General features: G+C 40.2%; 1 protein-coding gene across 1 annotated transcript; it reads right to left on the bottom strand.

The window, feature by feature from the left end:
• Nucleotides 1–6,447: 6,447 nt before the first annotated feature.
• LOC122972755 (myosin-6-like) lies at nucleotides 6,448–16,886 on the bottom strand. Its single transcript, XM_044340066.1, has 37 exons — nucleotides 16,616–16,886; nucleotides 16,362–16,505; nucleotides 16,114–16,270; nucleotides 15,971–15,998; nucleotides 15,752–15,857; nucleotides 15,574–15,666; nucleotides 15,433–15,496; nucleotides 15,241–15,339; nucleotides 15,043–15,146; nucleotides 14,782–14,920; nucleotides 14,584–14,702; nucleotides 14,326–14,475; nucleotides 14,038–14,208; nucleotides 13,616–13,925; nucleotides 13,073–13,155; nucleotides 12,776–12,981; nucleotides 12,552–12,675; nucleotides 12,317–12,453; nucleotides 11,447–11,702; nucleotides 11,116–11,358; nucleotides 10,862–11,038; nucleotides 10,626–10,771; nucleotides 10,437–10,527; nucleotides 9,963–10,352; nucleotides 9,551–9,677; nucleotides 9,351–9,469; nucleotides 9,064–9,260; nucleotides 8,799–8,982; nucleotides 8,543–8,708; nucleotides 8,324–8,448; nucleotides 7,902–8,210; nucleotides 7,603–7,806; nucleotides 7,223–7,519; nucleotides 7,034–7,138; nucleotides 6,844–6,939; nucleotides 6,623–6,757; nucleotides 6,448–6,544 (listed from the first exon to the last, which is right to left on the bottom strand). Exons 1-37 carry the CDS (start codon nucleotides 16,817–16,819, stop codon nucleotides 6,524–6,526), a joined length of 5,826 nt encoding a protein of 1,941 aa, XP_044196001.1. The 5' UTR covers nucleotides 16,820–16,886; the 3' UTR covers nucleotides 6,448–6,523.
• Nucleotides 16,887–19,059: the final 2,173 nt, after the last annotated feature.

Here is a 19,059-nt window from a genome sequence, read left to right as displayed (position 1 = left end):
AAGGGCTCCATAGTAGGTACTTGAAACAAAAGTAATAGTAGCAGTTATATTAGGAATGCAACCAAAGGTTGCAGCAGTGCTTTCAATAGTGACTGTAAAAGGATGGGAAAATGAGAAATACTGCCTTTGACCCAAAAGCAGACTGACAGAGAGAAAAAAGCACAAAAACACAGGAGCATTAAAAACAGAGTTTACTTCATCAGCAGGCATAACACAGGACACCAAAACGTTAAACAGGAAAAGGGTTAAGGCAGGCAGGAAAAAGCTAAAAAGCTATAGTTAGCATAGTTCAAAATCACAGTTGCAAGCACACAGGCAGATTCAGGCAAAATAAACAAGCTGCAACGCTACGACTAGGAGACACGATACACAGTGTGGCAAATGAGGTCAAATGACTGACAAAGGTAGGAACACAATGAGGACAACTGGAGAAGAAGAGCAGGCTCTTAAATGAGGACAGATGTTATCAGTCAGATGAACAAGATGAATTAAATGATCAATCAAATGTTGATAATTGTGACAAAGTATTGACAGAAAGCTTTTCATAACATGTCTTCATATATAGATCAAATGAAGAAGAGGAAGGAAAATAACACTGGCAGAAGCAGTGAGAGAGGTTGACCATGGCCAGTAAGAGGAAATCTATCAATCTATGAAGATGTTTTGATTGTTTTTCAAAAGGTAAAAGAACTTTTCTACTTTTCTACTTGAAGTGAGACTGACAAGATCTTCATGGGGATCAGAAAAAAAAACTGAGAGACGTGGACTACTATATTGAATTTCAACCAACAAAGGCCATGCTGTGGCAATACTGGAAAACAGTAACACTGCTATTTTTCACATTTTCACAACTGAATAAAGGTTTCAAAAATCTGAAACTGTGTCTTAAAGAATCTTTAGCCACTCTGTGGATATTCTGGTCCAGATTTGACCAGTCAAAGTACAGTGGTTTTTATCTAATGTGATCTGGAAGGAAAAAAAGCTGTGAAATTACTCCCTTTTCAGTTTTCACAAATAGAATAAAGGTTTCCCAAATCTGAAACTGTATAATATCTACCAGATTTAATCTTTAATCTTAACCACCAATAATTTATTTCTCTACTATAATTAAGAAATAGAAAAAAATGTCTGTTCATGGATATAAGTTGAAACTGCTGTTGACCTACTGTACCTCTGACAGCATCATATTTAGGATGTATTTGATCCTGTCAGACGACATCCTGGTGAAGACTTCAGCAGAGAGGGTGTCACAGCTGTCAAGGAGATCTGACAGGTATTTCACGATCCTGTCCAGCTGGATGTCATCATCAAAGATGATTATTCCTCAAAAGTAAAGTGGGGCTGCTCCTCACCAGAGACAATGGCCTGAATTAGTATGAATTAAATAACCTCAAATCTTAATAATTAGTCAGTCCTGCCTCCTTTTCTGGGACAACAAGGCCACAGTGGTGGGCTCAACCTTGTCTCTAAAACACCTCCTAGTCTACTCCATCAGTTCCAGTGACAGCAAAAGAGCAGAGTTCCCCCAAATGGATGGAGAAATATCAGTAAAACCTCCTTTTTTCAGTTTCCACAAATAGGATAAAGGTTTCACAAATCTGAAACTGTGTTTTAATAAATCTTAAGATTTACTAAAGGCTTAATTTAGCCTCTCAAGGATAAAACAGTCCAGATTTGACCAGTCTAAATATAGTGGTTTTTGATCTGGACCTGGTCTAATGTGAAAAAAAAATGCTCAAGTTAAAATGATCAAAATCCATGATTGTAAATCAATTAAAGACCATTTAATTCTATGATTCATTCTCATTTCATCTTTCCCATATTTGTTACATTTTTCAGTTCACAAATTAGCTTGAAAATGAACAACACCACTGGCAGGTGTTATGCCATTTTTAAGGTGGACTCAAAAATTCCAATCAGACAGAGAGAGAGAGACAGAAATGACAGCTGACAGTAAAAGTACAGTTTTGAAAAGTTTTTACAATGTGTGAGCTTCCACGCATCAATTGAGCTAACTGCAGGTACCAATTTTTCTATTTTCACGTATTTTCGTTTGGCTTCATGTTCTGCTTCATGCAGTTTGTTTCTGAGATATATGACTATATGGAATAGCCAGCCTTCATACAGAAGTGGTCATATTTGTACCTTCGAGGGCCTATGATTTACCTAATTTTTAAACTTTTTATTAAAGGATTTTATTGAGGTTTCATGATTGAAATGAGCATGCGTGACATAGGCTACACCTCTTTGATATGAACCATTTTTTATTGTTATAGTCTTTCTAGTCTTCTTAATAGCTGTACACTTCTCAAATTATTTGAAATCAAAGCCTTTGTGTCAGGCTCATCAATAGCTTAATCTAATCAACACTGCTGTGTTGGACAGTGCTGTTCAAGGTGGGGCATCAAGAAAGAAGTGATAATGATGTGAGGGGTGAAGTTGTCTATGTGCGATGGGTGAAGCAGTCCATGCCCCATAACCACCTTCCACATTTACATTACAGAGCTGTCAAGTGAAATGTGGCTCAGTGAAAGTGAGCAGTCTCTCTCCAAGGTGATGATGTACATGACTGGAGAAAGTATGACAGCCTATAGACCACCTTTCCCTGCACTCCTCGTAACTCAACTTTCACATCTCCACACCTTATATGCCACTCTAACCTCGGGGGCATTGTTTTGCCACCGGGGGGGAACATACCAATCCATGTTGAGATTTTCATTCTCAGCTGTCTTACACTTGTCACAACATCTCCTGCTGTGGGCCTTTGTCCACAAAGACTGGGCCAAGGGACATGAATAGTAGCTTCTGTCAGACTGTTCCAGCACAAAGATGAGGGAATCTGAAAATGTAAGGTGGGCAGTGGGGAGAATGACCTCTACACCTACTGACACTGAGTCTCCCTCTGTTATAGAAGCCTTTGAGGTACAATGTTAGAGAAGCAAACAGCTGCATTTTCAGTGAAGTGCATTGCTGTGGAATTACAGCTTGTTTTATCAGTCTTAATGAGACCCATAAGATTCTCTGATCTGATGAGACAAAAACTATCTCACTATAACATGTAAACTCATCACCTGGCTTATACTCTTGTGTCAGGAGGTTAATGTCACGTGTAAAAACAGCCTGGAAATGAGTGTATTCATCTGGCAACATGTGTTGACAGGTAAGTCATCATAGTCATCAATGTATTGTGTGTATTGTGTATTGTGATAATTATTTTCAGGGGTGAGGATGTGGATATTTACAGAAGCGCATTGTGTTCAACAAAGAAAACATGGAGACCTTATCTCATAATTATTTCTTACTATCTCATAATTATGAGAAAATATATCATAATTATGAGATAGTAAGTCATAGTATAGCCAAGTTTTTTTTCATTGGTGAACGCAATATGCTTTTGTAGATATTGGTAGAAACACAATACGTAAAGTGTTTAACCTTTGTCAGTTTCACTGTGTTTGATTTGTTCTGCATTTAATTTTGGGTCTCTATGATTAAAGGTGAGTGCACAGTTGAATGTCTTTTTATACTTCAAGTCATGAGATGCCGGTAGTGCGTTCACTTTCGACAGCTCCAAGTCATAGATCTTCAGACCTAAATTCATCACTGGGCAACACCACCACAAACCACAAGGGGTTTTGTCACATGCACAGTTATGGCAGATTATCTATTTTTTCAAATTGATGTTCCTAATGTAGTCTCTCTGGAAAAAAAAAAAAAAATTGTTGTTTTGTTTTTTTTACAGATACTGTTTAATATTTTAATGCATCAGTGCTTTCAGAATTTGTGTGTATTACAATCATCCAATATTTGATTTTCAGAATTCCTAAGATTTGTATTGATCTTAGAATTAGTCATTGTAAAAGTACCTGAAAAAGTGTATAGCCTTCTTTTATATCCTTTAATAGCTTGCCATTATGTGATATTATGAATTTATTTCATTCATACTCCAGTCAATCAGTGGGGTTACTCATGTCAGTGCAAAAAAATAGTAAATTGACCTGTTGCAATGTCTCCATCTTGTGGATCTAAGAGGTGTTGTCCTTTTCTATACAACATGTTGACTTGACCACTCCACTGTGATTTACACTCTCAACAACTGCATTATCACTGAAACAAATTAAATCGTTTTCTTTGAAATAGCAAAAACATCGACCAGACATGGTGCAACATTAGCATTCATTTGAAGTCTTGTTTGTGATGTCCACATGATAAATGTGAGTCTAACATTCATTCCCCCTTTTAACTCTTCTTTGAAGTACAAATAGCCTGTGTGGCTTTTTAGCACCTAAATGCTGCATTTTGTTCCCCAGCTAGTTGCTAACTGTCTCTGTTAAAGGCAAGCAGAAACCTCCAAGGTTGAAAAATGAAGCCAATGTGGAAGCACCAAAAACTGCAGTTCCTCAAACGGCCACTTGAGTCTGGCTCCACAAGCGAGTCAAACCCCATAGACCCCCATTTTAAAATGGCCAACTTTACAGCAGATGTTTACAGCCTGGTAAAAAAAAACAGTCTATATAGCTAATTTCCCTGTTCATGACAAATGCACAGGGGGAGAATTTTTATATAACTCATCCATTTAAATTTCATTACGACTTAAAGTTATAATTAAGGGCGTGGCCCCTTTGAGTGACATGTGGGTGCCATCACAGGCAAGTCGCTAACCCTGGAGTTTTCTGTGCTTTCTTGTCTCGCAGGAATCTTCAGGATCCGGGCTGCGGTCCTGCTGGTATCCGGCATTGAAGTCTTCTCTGGCTAATACTACTGTTACTAGTCATATCTCTATATTTATTATTGCTGTTATTATGCTTCTCTGTGTCTCCCCCACCCCACACCCTTTCTTTCTCTCTGAACCCAACCAGTCAAGGAAGATGGCCGCCCACTTGCTCTTGGGGGAATTGTTGGGTCTCTCTAAATCTAAGAATACGGTCTAGACCTGCTCTATGTGAAAAGTGCCCTGAGATGACTTTTGTTGTGATTTAGCGCTATATAAATAAAATGGAATTGAATTGAATTGAATGGTGACAACATTGGTTAGGTAATGTAACCATGGCATAACCCCAGATTCACAGACTTTGGGTGTACCCATAGCTGTCACTATTTCAGTGTGTTTTCAGTTCTTGAAAGTTAATTGTAACATTTTGGTTGCCTAAAGAAGTCATGTTGTTGTTCAGCATTTGGTTGGGCTAAAAGACCCTCTCAGAAGTCAGATGTTCAGTTTCTTCTGATAAGTACATTTTGTTTTAAAATTTAAAAATGTAAGCCTGTTTTTCGCGAGTTAAAATTAGCATTAGCATTAGCATTATAACAGTTAATCATAGACTGTAAATGCATTCTGCTAACCAAGCTAGTAGCTAGCGTTACAGTCTTCTCCACCCACTCATCCAAATATAGTAACTTCTGGCTCCAAAAATCTAAGATAGCAATGGTCAAAATGCAAAGTCGAGACCTCAAAATGGGAGCCCACAAACCAATCAGTGACGTTATGGTGACAACGTCCATTATTTTTTACAGTCTATTCTTAATGGTCAGAGTTTAGTAATGTATTTCTACTGCAATACCAAATAGAGCCACAAGGTGGCACCTCCCTCTGATGTGACAGACAAGAGCTGAGAGCTGTGCACATGCTGTTGTATGTCAACGACAGTGAACTCTCCCCAGTAACAGTAAGGTGCAGGTTATGATGACTATGTTCAAGTGCTCATGTATGACTAGACTATGGAGACCAGACATTGTATGGTCAATGTTAAGTACTGTAAAATAAAGAAAACAATCCCTAATCAGTTGTCCTGGAGCTTCTCCTAACTAGCTTAAATGCTGCTGTTACCTCCACCTACACCATCCCAGACACTGTGTGCCATTTGGTGCTGGTCTGGTGTACAGTAGGTTTATGAGATTTTTTGCTGAACACGTAATATTTTATATCTAGTTTGAAAAAGTGGGTGGTTTTTCATTAAGACATCAAGAAACAATAAAATATAATCCAGTGATATTGTATGTTCCAAAATCAAGTACTGTCATCTTTAAAGTGATATATCACTAAAATTACACGGAATGTCAAACTGCACTACTTGTACCATTAAAACATTTGAAGTAGTATCTTCAATGGACAGGTCAAACTGTTTTATTGTTGGATGTTAGTTTTTCAAGAATTCTTCAACTTGAACCTGATTGCCCGGTATTTAAATAAATGCTGTTCTGTGCAAACGTCACTCTGTCAGTACCTACTGATTTCCTGTTTAGGGTCATGAGGACCTAAACCTTTCCTAGCATGCACTCTGAGGGGCAGGGGCAACTGTCTGTCGTAGAGCTCATACACAGAGACATTCACCCTTGCATCTATAGGCAAATAAAAGTTTCAAGTTCACCTGACTTGCTTGGACTGTTGGATATATCTGCTAGCAAAACATGAGGATATATGAAAAACACAACACAGGTTTGGATTGTTGATATGCTTCACTCTTTATTTTGCTTAGTTACTTTTAATGTGTTAGTGTTGAGTCTTTGAAGGTTCCAGCTGAGAGCTTCACTCACCATCATGCCCCTTCTGTGTGTGACAATGAATGACAATCATTAGTTGTGAAGAAAAAACAGAAATATGGCTGAAAATGTTGCCATCACTGACCTTGGATGCGGCATCACGGCTCTTGGTTCTCAACTTGTTGACCTGCGATTCAGCGATGTCAGCCCTCTCCTCTGCCTCATCCAGTTCATGTTGCAGTTTACGGAGCTTGGTCAGATAGCCGTTAGCTTGTTCCTCCTGTTAAATTGTTCAATTTGGTTAATTATTTTAAAAGAATGGGAGCAAGCTATGCACCTGTCGTATCAGAATACACCTGTACTTACAGCCTCCTCTGAAGATCTCTTGTAAGATTTGACCTTCAGCTGCAGTTTGTCTACCAAGTCCTGCAGACGGCTCAGATTCTTCTTGTCTTCTTCAGTCTGAACAGGGTTGAATAAGCAGAGTCGTGCATTTCTTTTTATATCTGACACAGAAAATTAATTTCAATGCGGAAAGCATATGTTTATAATATACCTGATAAGTAAGCTCCTTGATGCGTCTCTCATATTTACGGACTCCTTTCACAGAGTCACCACTCTTCCTTTGTTCAGATTCCACTTCAGCTTCCAGCTCCCTCACCTGCAGTATGAAAACAGGATCACAGTGTCACAGAAGATAAGCATCATAACCACTGAACCATCTGAACAAGTAAGTGTCCCTTACCCTAGACTCCAGCTTCTGGACCTGCTTCTTGCCACCTTTCATGGCTATTTGCTCAGCTTCATCCAGACGGTGCTGCAGGTCTTTGATGGTTTGCTCCATATTCTTCTTCATGCGCTCCAGGTGAGCGCTGGTGTCCTGCTCCTTCTTCAGCTCCTCTGCCATCATGGCAGCATCAGTAATGGCCTTCTTTGCCTTCTCTTCAGCATTTCTGCACTCCTGCACGGCCTCCTCCACCTCATTCTGAAGCTGGCATGTGTCTCCCTCCAGCTTCTTCTTCTGGTTCAGCAGGCTGGTGTTCTGCAGAGATCATCACAGAAGATTCATTAGTATGCAATATTAACAGCATTAATAGCATATAGTGGGTACAGCTTTAGACATACCTGGGAGTGCAGCAGCTGAACTCTCTCACTGACATCCAGCAGTTCCTGCTCAGCCAGTTTACGACCTCTCTCAGTCTGCTCCACCAGAGACCTCAGCTCATCCAGTTCAGCCTGCAGCAGGTTGCTACGTCTCTCCACAATGGCGATGTTCTCCTTCAGATCATCGCTGCCACGGAGAGCTTCATCCAGCTGCAGCTGGGAGTCCTGTCAAGAAAGATAATCAAATTCTTTAACTAATGAAAAGGACAAAGAAAACCATCCACAATCATGCTATCATCCACAATAAGACTCTGTACTACCTTCAGGTGAGTGTGGACTCCCTTGAGCTGCTTCTGAGCCTCTGCTGCCTGCCTGTTGGCCTGGCTCAGCTGGATCTCCATCTCATTGAGATCTCCCTCCATCTTCTTCTTCACCCTGAGAGCCTCGTTTCTGCTGCGAGTCTCAGCCTCAAGGGAGCTCTGCAGACCATCCACCACTCTCTGATGGTTACGTTTGGACTGCTCCATCTCCTCGTCCTTCTCTGCCAGTTTGCGCTCAATGTCAGCCTTCACCTGGTTGAACTCAAGCTGGGAACGAAGGATCTTACCTTCCTCATGCTCAAGGGAACCCTGTTAAAAAACAGCAAATCATTTGATTTCTTTTAACGCATTGTGGCTTAAATACTTTTTTTTAAAGAATCGAAAATAGGCATATAGATAAGAAAACATTCAACATTTTTCACCTCAGCTTCCTCCAGAGCAGTTTGTATCTCAGCCTTCTCCTGCTCCAGCTGTTTACGGATCTTCTCCAGCTCATGGATGCTCTTCCCTCCCTCACCAAGTTGCTCAGTCAGGTCAGAAATTTCCTCTGTTTGGGCATATTCATTCATATTTTACCCTTTCTTCTCCCTATTTATGTTAAATGATAGATCGTTTAAATCGTTTTAATTTTGTATTCCTACCTTGGAGATTTTTGTTTTCTCGTTTCATGGTCTCCAGATGATCCAGAGATTCTTCATAAGAGTTCTTCAGTTTGAAGAGCTCGGTGCTGAGAGAACGAGCCTCTTTCTGGGCGCCTTCCAGCTCTGTCTGGGACTCCTCATACTTCTGCTTCCACTCAGCAAGGACCTGGTTAGATAATATTCCACATGACATTATTCAGTATTACTTCATCCATTCATATTTCCCTCAAGTGCCATTTTTGCCTTCTGTCATCACCTTGTCAAAGTTTCTTTGTTTCTTGTCCAAGGCTGCAGCAGCAGCATTCGATCTCTCCACATCCACCATGAGATCCTCAATCTCACTCAGAAGCCTGTGTTTGGTTTTCTCCAGGGAGGAACATTTAGCATTAACAGCTTCAACAGCTTCCTCTGCATCCTGCAGACGCTGGGCCAGTTTCTTCCTATTTGACATATTACAATCATTCTCAGTCACTCTTAAAATCATGTCATCACTGTCAAAGAGGACACACAATGGTTCTTACTTTGCTTCTTCCAGCTCCTCAGTCCTCTGGATGGCATCAGTTTCGTACTTTGTTCTCCACTGAGCCACTTCAGAGTTGGCCTTGGACATGCCGCGTTGGAGCTCGGCTTTGGCCTCCTGCTCCTCCTCAAACTGCTCTCTCAGCAAATCACAGTCATGGCGAGAGGACTGCACTGCATGGGCAAGTGCGTTCTTGGCCTGAAAAGTGATGACATAAGCTGTGATGAACATACTGTCAAATTAACCCAAAGTCTAACTGGATACTGCATTTATATTCATTTAAGATACCTTGACTTCCTCCTCTAGCTGTCTCTTGAGGTCTTCAATCTGCTGAGTGTAAGACTGCTTCCCTCTGGTCAGCTGGGAGACCAAAGAGTCCTTCTCCTCCAGCTGTCTGGAAAGCTCACCTTTTGTTAAGAAAGACTGAAATGATCCTCCCATTTTAAATGTTATATATTCAATTTCAAAGATTTAAAGATGTGTCCTACCATTCTCAGTTTGAAGCTTTGCTTTCTGCATGGTAAAATCATTGATGATACGCTGGTTTTCATCAGTTTTAGTCCTCAGTTCACTCATTTGATCTTCAAGAGTGCGACACAGTTTCTCCAGGTTTGTCTGAAAATAAAACGCATTTGCTTTGTGAGGCTTTGAGCTTAATGCTGGATTCATCATGCTAACAGTGAGAATGCTAACAGGCTGATCTTTATCAGGTATAATGTTCACCATCTTCACTCTCTTAGTTATGTGTGTTAGCAATGCAACATTTGCTAATTAGCTCTAAACACATTGCCATCCCATGAAGGCATCGGTAAAAATCTGCAGGAAATAGGAAACCATAGGATCAAACTAGCTTCAGCATAGCATACTTTTTAGCCTTCAGGGTTTGTTGGTCATACTCACTTTGGACTTGGAAATCTGCTCCATATTGGAGACCACGTCATCCAGCTCCAGTCTGAGCTCGCTCTTCTCTTTCTCCAGCTTCTGTTTGACTCTTTGCAGGTTGTCAATCTGCTCTCCCAGGTCAGCCACGCTGTCTGCGTTCTTCTTTCTCAGTGCAGCAGCAGTGGCTTCATGCTGCAGAGTGGCCTCTTCGAGGTCTCTGCGCATCTTCTGAAACTCAGACTCCCTCTTCTTGTTCATCTCAATCTGGGCAGCAGTGGCTCCTCCAGCCTCCTCCAGCCTCTCACTGATCTCCTCCAGCTCTCTGGACAAGTCGGCCCTCTGTTTCTCCACCTTAGCTCGGGCAGCTCGCTCTGCCTCCAGTTCTTCCTCCAGCTCTTCAATGCGGGCCTTGACGAATTGATCAGAGGATTAGAAATTTTATGTAGGAATTCACATAATGAAGAGATAACAAGTTGCAGTTTGTGCAGTTACCTGTAACTCCTTCAGTTTTTTCTGTAGTTGAGTACCCATGGCCTGTTCGTCCTCAATCTTACTCAGTTGCTGGCTGATTTCAAAGTCTTTCCTACATTTAAATGATCAAATGGTTCATCTTAGTAATCTGTTGTTGTAGCATGATAGGTACTGTGCTTGGGATTTTCTTTATAAAACATTTTAGCCTACTTTTTGAGTTTTTCCTCCAGCTGCTGCTTGTCATTTTCCAGATCCATTACATTTTCTTGGGTCAACTTCAAGTCCCCCTCCAGTTTTCTCTTGGCTCTTTCCAGATCCATCCTCACTTTCTTCTCTTGTTCCAACGATCCTTCAAGCTAACAAACAAAACATTCCACACATTTACTCCATAACATTTGTCTCCACTACTTGAAATTTAGTCAGAAATAACATTTAAGTATACTCACATCATCGACTTGCTGCTCCAGCTTGGTTTTGGCCTTGGTCAAAGTGTTGACTTTGTCCTCCTCACTCTGAAGATCGTCCAGCGTTTGCTGATGAGCCTCCTGAAGAGCTTTCTTCTCTTTAGTCAGCTTGGCAATGATTTCATCCAAAGCTGCCATCTCTTCAGTCATGTTTTTAACCTAAATTATTATTTAGTTAGCACACCTGTTCTGGTCAAAAATATGTTCTATCAAAACAAGTCAAAATAATTTGTTACCTTGTTCTCAGTGGCATGCTTTTCTTTTTCCACTTTAGCCAGAGTCAACTCCAGATCATCAATATCTTTCTTGAGTTCTGAGCACTCGTCCTCTAGCTTCCTCTTCTTGGCAGTCAGCTCTGCATTCATTTCCTCTTCATCTTCTAGTCTCTCTGTCAGCTCTTTGGATTTGGCCTCGAGCTGGATCTTACTTTTGATCAGACCCTCACAGCGCTCCTCTGCATCAACAAGATTATCTTGTTCCTACAGATGGTTCAAAAAACAATATTGTAAATCGTTACACTAGAATAAATCTGTGTAATGTTTAGGTAAACTGAAAGGCTTATCTTACAGATTGGACTTGGAGCTGCAGGTCGTTCTTCTCTTGGAGAAGGGTGACCATTTTTTCCTCCAGCTCTTTCTTGCGAGCTTCAGATTTAGCGTAAGCCTCTTTGAGTTTTGTGAACTCCTCCTTCATGTTTGCCATCTCCTTCTCAGTCTCTGCTGTTTTCAGCAAAGGTTTGATCTTGAAGTACATCTTCATCCAGGGCCAATTCTTGACACCCATGAAGGCACGTACGTTCCACTGGATCACCAGTAAAGAGTCCCTATGGATAACATCAAAATGTTTGAGTCCAATTTGGGTGTCTCTCCAGTACCTTTTCTTTTTAGCATGGCACTATGTATGGCAGTGTCAGTTGGTAAGTTCACCACTTTGGTCTAGACATAAATATCTCAACAACTCTTGGATGGATTATCATGAAATTCTGTACATGCATATATAATCCACTGAGAATTCATTTTAACTGGGATTGGTGACTGAAGGAAAGTGTGAATAACTGACTTTTCCTTCAGTGCCTCCATGAGCTTCACATTTGTGGTTTCGGTAAAATATCTCAACAACTATTATTGGAGCGATTGCCAGGAAATTTGGTACAGACATCCATGTCCCACTCAGGAGTCATCAGAGTTGACATTCTAATCACTACTTTTTGTACTTTGTGTTTACTGCTAATTGGAAAATGTCAACATGCTAACATGCTAAACAAAGATGCTGAATATGATTAAAATTATACATGCAAGTTAGCATTGTCACATGTTACAATGCTGGTACATTTAGCTCAAAGCTCTGCTATGTCTAAGTACAGCCTCACAGAGCCGCTAGAATGGCTGTAAATTCTTAATCTTGTTTTACAATGAATATGAGATGCTGAGCACCAACCTGCGCTCAACAATTTTCTGGAACTCAATTCTGGCGAGTAATCCTCTGGCTCTCGCTTGAATTCCAGTGAGGATGAGAGCGAGACGATCATCTCTCATCTCCTCAAGAAGACCCAGCAGACCAGCTTTGAAGAACACCTTGTATTGACAGAAACTTTTTTAACTTCCCCCAAGAAAAAGGACTAATTTCATCATTCAACCCTGTTCATGTTACTTTATGTAGACACAGAACCAACCTTTGTGTGTCCCAGCTTGTACTGCTCATGGTCGATATCCAGAGAGCCCAGCAGTTTTTCTGCTCCTTTCTTGTTGTCAATGAACTGCCCCTCAGGGATAGCATTGGGATTGAGGATACGGTATCTGAAATGGGGACAAATGTACCAAATCTATGAGAACATTTTTACCATGATGCAGTTCTAGATGTAGAAAGATTGTTTTATTACTTTTGCATTTAGAGTACCTTTGTTTGAAGTCTCCATACTGGATCCTGTTAGGGAATCCCTTCCTGCAGATCCTGATGCCTTCCAGCACACCGTTACAGCGTAGCTGGTGCATGACCAGAGGATTCTCCATCGCCCCAGGAGTCTTGGTCTCATTGGGGATGATGCAGCGGACAAAGTGGGGGTGAGTTGACCTGAGGTTGGTCATCAGTTTGTTCAGATTCTCCTGTAAGAGTAAAAAGATATTCATCAAACTCAAAGATGTCTTGACCTTATGACTCTTTGAACAGATGTTAAAAAATGTAAAGTTCATTCACCCTATGCAATGCAGACACGGTCTGAAAGGAAGAACCTTTCTTCTTTCCTCCCTTGCCTCCCTTGCCTCCACCTGACTCCTGGGCTGTATATAATGTTCAAATGTTCAATATTCATAATTAATATTTCATATCCAGATGTATCAATACATACATATATATATGTATCAATTCAACATATTTCAAGTGTTTTAAAGGGCACATATCATGCACATTTCCAGGTCTATATTTTAAAAATCTGATCTGAAATGGTGGCAATGCAAACAACCCATTGAATAGCCTCAGCAAAAACTTTAGCAACAAAGGCTTTGGAACAGGCAGTCGTTTGTGGGCATGCACAAACAATCTGATGTCAGTTTGACAAGGAAGTGGAGGTAACTTTGCAAATGGAGCGTTCAGAGCAGGTTGAAGTCTAGGCTTTTGACTTTCAGGCAGAATTTTTACACACGTTGACCTCAAATTACATAGACATCCAACATTATAATGGTAAATAAATGTCAGAAAAGCACAAACAGCATATTATGTTCCCTTATAGTATGAATTTACCTGAATCTGCTCCAGCATAACCAATGAAAAGATTGGACAACACCTTCAGAGTGGACTTCTGGAAGAGTCCCACCACAGTCTCATTCAGTGGATCCTTGTTCTTCTCCAGCCAGTTAGTGATGTTGTAATCAACAACACCAGCATAGTGAGCCAGGGAGAAATGAGCCTCTGGTTTCCCCTTAACAATCCTCGGCTTCTGGAAGTTGGGACTTTTACCCAGATGGTTGTCATACAGTTTGGCTTTAAATGTTTGATCGCTGGCTTTGGGGAACATGCACTCCTCTTCAAGGATGGACATGATGCCCATGGGCTAAAGGGAAATAGACATAGTATAGTATAGTATAGTATAGTATAGTATAGTATAGTATAGTATGGTAGACAATAATAGAATTTCTATGATCTGCAAGTTTGAAAACACCAACCTTCTCAATGAGTTCAATGCAGGCTGCCAAGTCCATACCAAAGTCAATGAACTCCCACACGATGCCTTCTTTCTTGTACTCTTCTTGCTCCAGCACAAACATGTGGTGGTTGAAGAACTGCTGCAGCTTCTCATTAGTGTAGTTGATGCACAGTTGCTCAAAGGTGTTGAACTGTACATTTGATGAAATGTTTGAGAGAGAAGATAATAGTTTTCCTGTTTCATTGTATATTCTTTCAAAAATACAGTTGATTTTATGCAATGTGGTTATTTAATCTCTGACACTCACATCAAAGATCTCAAATCCAGCAATGTCCAGCACACCGATGAAGTACTGGCGGGGTTGCTTGGTGTCCAGAGATTGGTTGATTCTCACCACCATCCACAAGAACATTTTCTCATACACCGATTTGGACAGTGCACCAATAGAGTAGTACACCTATTTTTTATCAATTAAAAGTGTTGATCATGTAAAAGTTTGTTTTTTTAGCACTATGCTTTTCTTAAGTATGTATTTGCGTTGACAACCCTTTGTACGAAGTCTCACCTGCTGAACACTCTGACCTTTGGTGACCCACTCATTTCCGACCTTGACCCTTGGGTGGCACAGGCCCTTCAACATGTCAGCAGAGTTCAAGCCCATCAGATATGCAATCTTGTCCATATCTGCAACAGTACAAGAAAAGTTTCAGAGTATATGACTATAGAGTTTTTGGAGTGATAAAGATTTGGAAGCCATGCTTACCCTCTGTGCCATCAGCCTCTGCCTGCTCCTCCCTCTGCTTCTGCTTAAACTTCATGTTTCCAAAATGCATGATGGCACCAGTCAACTTGTAAATGCTGTTCTTCTCCTCTTGGGTGAAGCCCAGGACATCAAAAGCTTCCTAATAAAATGAATAATAATAATAATAAAATTGTTCATCACAATTTTTTATTAAAATGCAAGGCCCCGTGGTACTGTAGGTTACCTCAATGTTTGATAAATACAGTACTGTATATTCCTTACATCAGTTGCCATTAACTCATCAGCATCATTAATTGATTGAACAGAGATCTCTCCTTGCGAGATGAAAGCATAGTCATAGGGGTTGCTTGTTATAAGCAGCATCTCTGAAAAATAGAATACATTTAATTGTAAAATGTGATGTCTTTCAATAAACATTATGTGTTGTCTGCATTTAATAGATGGATGATTGGTTCTTACCCAGCAGCTCTGGTTTCTTTTGGGACAGAATCTGATAGAAGATGTGGTAGTCTCTCTCAGCCTTGAGCTGATAAGTGACACGAGACTTCTCCAGCAGATCTGAAAAACATGTAACATATTGGTATTAAGATATATTCCGGTCCTGTAAGAACTCTTTTCCTAACATTAATTATTTATGTACTGTGTACTTACAAGTTTCAATATCAGCTGAAGACAGTTTGCCACTGACTCCAAAATGAATTCGAATGAATTTACCCTGTAATGAGAAAATATTGGTTAGATGTTGTAAACATAACACATTCATGTCTGTGCTTGTCCAATGACCGAACTTACAAATCTGGAGGAGTTGTCATTTCTGATGGTCTTGGCGTTTCCAAAAGCCTCCAGAGCAGGGTTAGCCTGGATGATTTGATCCTCCAGGGTGCCCTGTGGTTGAAATGGATGCAAAATTTAAGCCCAAAAATTAAAAACACCATTTATTATGTTTATTATAATATACACATAATCCAACCTTTTTCTCTTGAGAAGCATCCTTCTTGCCAGTAACAGCTGCAATGCTGGCGAAATACTGGATGACTCTCTTGGTGTTCACAGTCTTTCCTGCTCCAGATTCTCCACTGGGGATGAAAACCACTGAACATGTAAACTGAACATGTCATGAAGATATTTGTAAAAACAGAATCAGTGCTCTTCAAAAGAGAAACAGATATGATTTTTATGAATTACTTACGTAATAAGGATAGACTGGTTTTCTCTGTCTGCAAGATTTAAGACAATGATCAGTGTCAGGGCGATATTTCTTTGAACATTTGCATGGTGTCAGAGAGAACAGTACAGTTTCCAAACGCAAAGTGGACATTGAGGTGAACATACCTGACAGCATGTACTGGTAGGCGTTGTCAGAGATAGAGTAGATGTGAGGAGGAGCTTCAGTCCTCTTCTTTCCTCTGTAGGCATTGACCACCGCCTGATCGTACACTGGCAGCCACTTGTAGGGGTTGACAGTCACACAAAACAGCCCTGAGTAGGTCTGTGGACAAAGACACATAAAAGTTGTCCTTGTTATTGGACTGTAGGGGTCCAATACTGGAGATGTCAGAAGATTTGTGGTCATTACTCACGTAGATCATCCATGCTGCATAACGCTCTTTGAGGTTAAACAGCACAGCAGGTTCGTGGAGGAAGGTGAACATCGCCATGTCCTCAATTTTATCAAACTTTGGCGGGTTCTGAGGGTGGATGTCTTCCTCCTTATGGGTTGCAGTCTGTAAGGGTTTAAAGCAGGAAAGTCAGATAAGTATAAGCTAATCACTTTGTTTGCTGTGACATCACTACCTTCCCTTCACTACACAGTACATGTAGTTGTCTGACTTACTTTCCCAAACTCAGTCTCAACGGTGACTTTGCCGCCATCCCTGCTGGTGATTGTGGCTTTAACGTACTCCACCTCAGGGTCGGGTACAAAACATTGCTTCTTCATGTCGAAGGGTCGGGTCTGGGCCTCCAGACGCTCCTTCTCTGACTTTCTCAGGAAGGAGGCTGCTGACCCAAACTCCGCCATGAGGGCGTCACCTGACATCTTGGCACCTGTACCGTAAAAAGTAACAACCTTACAGAAAGTGTACAAAACATAATTTACAATTCACAATTCATTGTTTGTGCTGTCACTTAAGAGATGATGTAGATTTAAACCAGATTGATTGTCAATGTCATTTTACCTTTGTTTTCACCCCTTTCTCAAATTGATGTAATTTACCTGTTGCAGATTATACAGAAAAAAATACCATTAAGCAAACTTGCAACACTTCACAATATGTACTGTTAAACCAACAGATTTAATGTAGAATATAATCGTCTATTAAGATTCTCCACCACAGTACTCACCCTCAGGCTGTTTGACAACATGTAGTGTTCCTCCAGCTTTCTTTATAAAGGATGTTGTCCAACCCTACAAGGCAGAGAAATGAATTATTCAGATCTTCCATATGATATTTACGAGGTGGAGGTGTTTACCTCTTTGACTTATAAGGCAGACACTAAGCACATTCACATCGTAACCATTTGTTCTCATGCTCCCAATAAGGAGAACCTGCTGGTGATGACACCAGCACAACAATGTAAATTTCAGAGCCTTTGTTCTATTTTAGCCCACCCATTCTCATTCTTTTATATGGCGTTATAAGAATATGGGCACACCATTGTTTTAGTCTTTTTTTAATTTGTTTGCACCAAAACCTGAGGCATGACTTGTGAAATCTTTGCTGTTGACTAAATTCTTGAAACACAAAGGCATGGAACATATGGACACATCCATCTTCTGCTGACGCAGGCAAGGTCGCAGTGATCCATGCATGTGTAAGCTCTGGCCCTTCTCGTCAACTGTTCCTTCTCTTTATCCTTGAGAACAAAGATAAACCTGTGAAATACTTCCTCTGACACTTGTGAGGTTTGTTTGATTGCCAGACCTTGCCCTGTCATTGTTCCATAGCAGGTGTTTTATATTTGTATAGGTCAGTGGACATAAATAAATGCTTTAAGACAACATATGGAGGGACAACTCTCAATGAGCCTAAGATGGTGATGTATGTAGTAGTGCAACCCAAGTGTTTATTCAGTTTAATAAAAAGTCTCATTAATAATTATTTGAAGGTGGTTATTATATGTAAAATATAAAAGTAAAAGATATTTTACCATATATTGCTCAGCTTGGTCCCACATAACTCACATATGGGTATAATAACATAGATAGTCAGCATTAAAATGGCAGTAATTTAGAAAAAGTAATTTATTATAATAATAAAAATGAGTATAAAGTGAACCAGACATAAACACATCCATCAATCAGAGATGATTGAAAGCCGGCTAAAGAGGCTCAGATGTTTAACAAACTGTTGAGTCGAAGGGCTTTGATCTTCTTAACCCCTCCAAGTGTCGCCTTCCTTAAGGTTAAGATAGCTGTCGGGGTTTCACTGCCCAAGGAAAGTGACAAGTAACAAGGTGTTAATTGTTGTTTTGTAAAAAGATTCCTTTGCAGGACCTTAACATGCCACTTGAGAATCTCTTCAAGAGTCACAAATTCACACCTCGAGTTTAGCTTTGACCTGGCGGGATTGGAAGTGACTTCCACAACGATGTCCTCAGTCCGGATCTCAGCTGTCTGCTCGACTCTCAGCAGTCAGTCTTACACATGACGATCCAGGAATATGTTTGGGAGTGAGCTGCTGTTGACTTAAAGTACGTAAGGTTGTCAATATGTACTTTCATCTCAAACCTCTGAGAGAAAGTCCCCACTGACAGTTATGTACACACTAAATCTCAAAATTTAGAATGAAATATAGTTATAGTACTTTTTATTATTTGCAGTTACACTGTTTGTTTTTGATTAGATGGAAACATATCAATTCCTGTGTGACATAAAGATGAGAATACAGATTAAAATTAAAACAAATGCAATTTAACTCATAACCTGACGTGCCAGATGGTTTGTTACACAGAACCATCTGAGAAGTCGTCCATGGAAGATGTTTGGAAAAGGGCAGGTGCTTTCAAAAATACTTGGCAGGTGTCTATCACAGTGTATCACCGTCTTACCTTGTGAGGCAGCTGGATTTGCAACATTGATGGATTCTTGCGTGATCTTGTGATGTCATGATCTCGTGAATCCAGCTGCCTCACAAGATAAGATCACTTTTTTATTTTTGAAAAAAAAACACCCTTGTGAAGCTAATAGAAAATTATTGCTTGTAATGATCATCACTAGAATTACATCACATACAGTATATTGTATAGTGACATTTAAGATAGAGGTAAAAAAAGAAA

This window comes from Thunnus albacares, chromosome 21 (genome assembly GCF_914725855.1).
Source record: "Thunnus albacares chromosome 21, fThuAlb1.1, whole genome shotgun sequence".
Classification (NCBI taxonomy): Eukaryota; Metazoa; Chordata; class Actinopteri; order Scombriformes; family Scombridae; genus Thunnus; species Thunnus albacares.
This window is presented reverse-complemented; position numbering and strand designations above follow the sequence as displayed.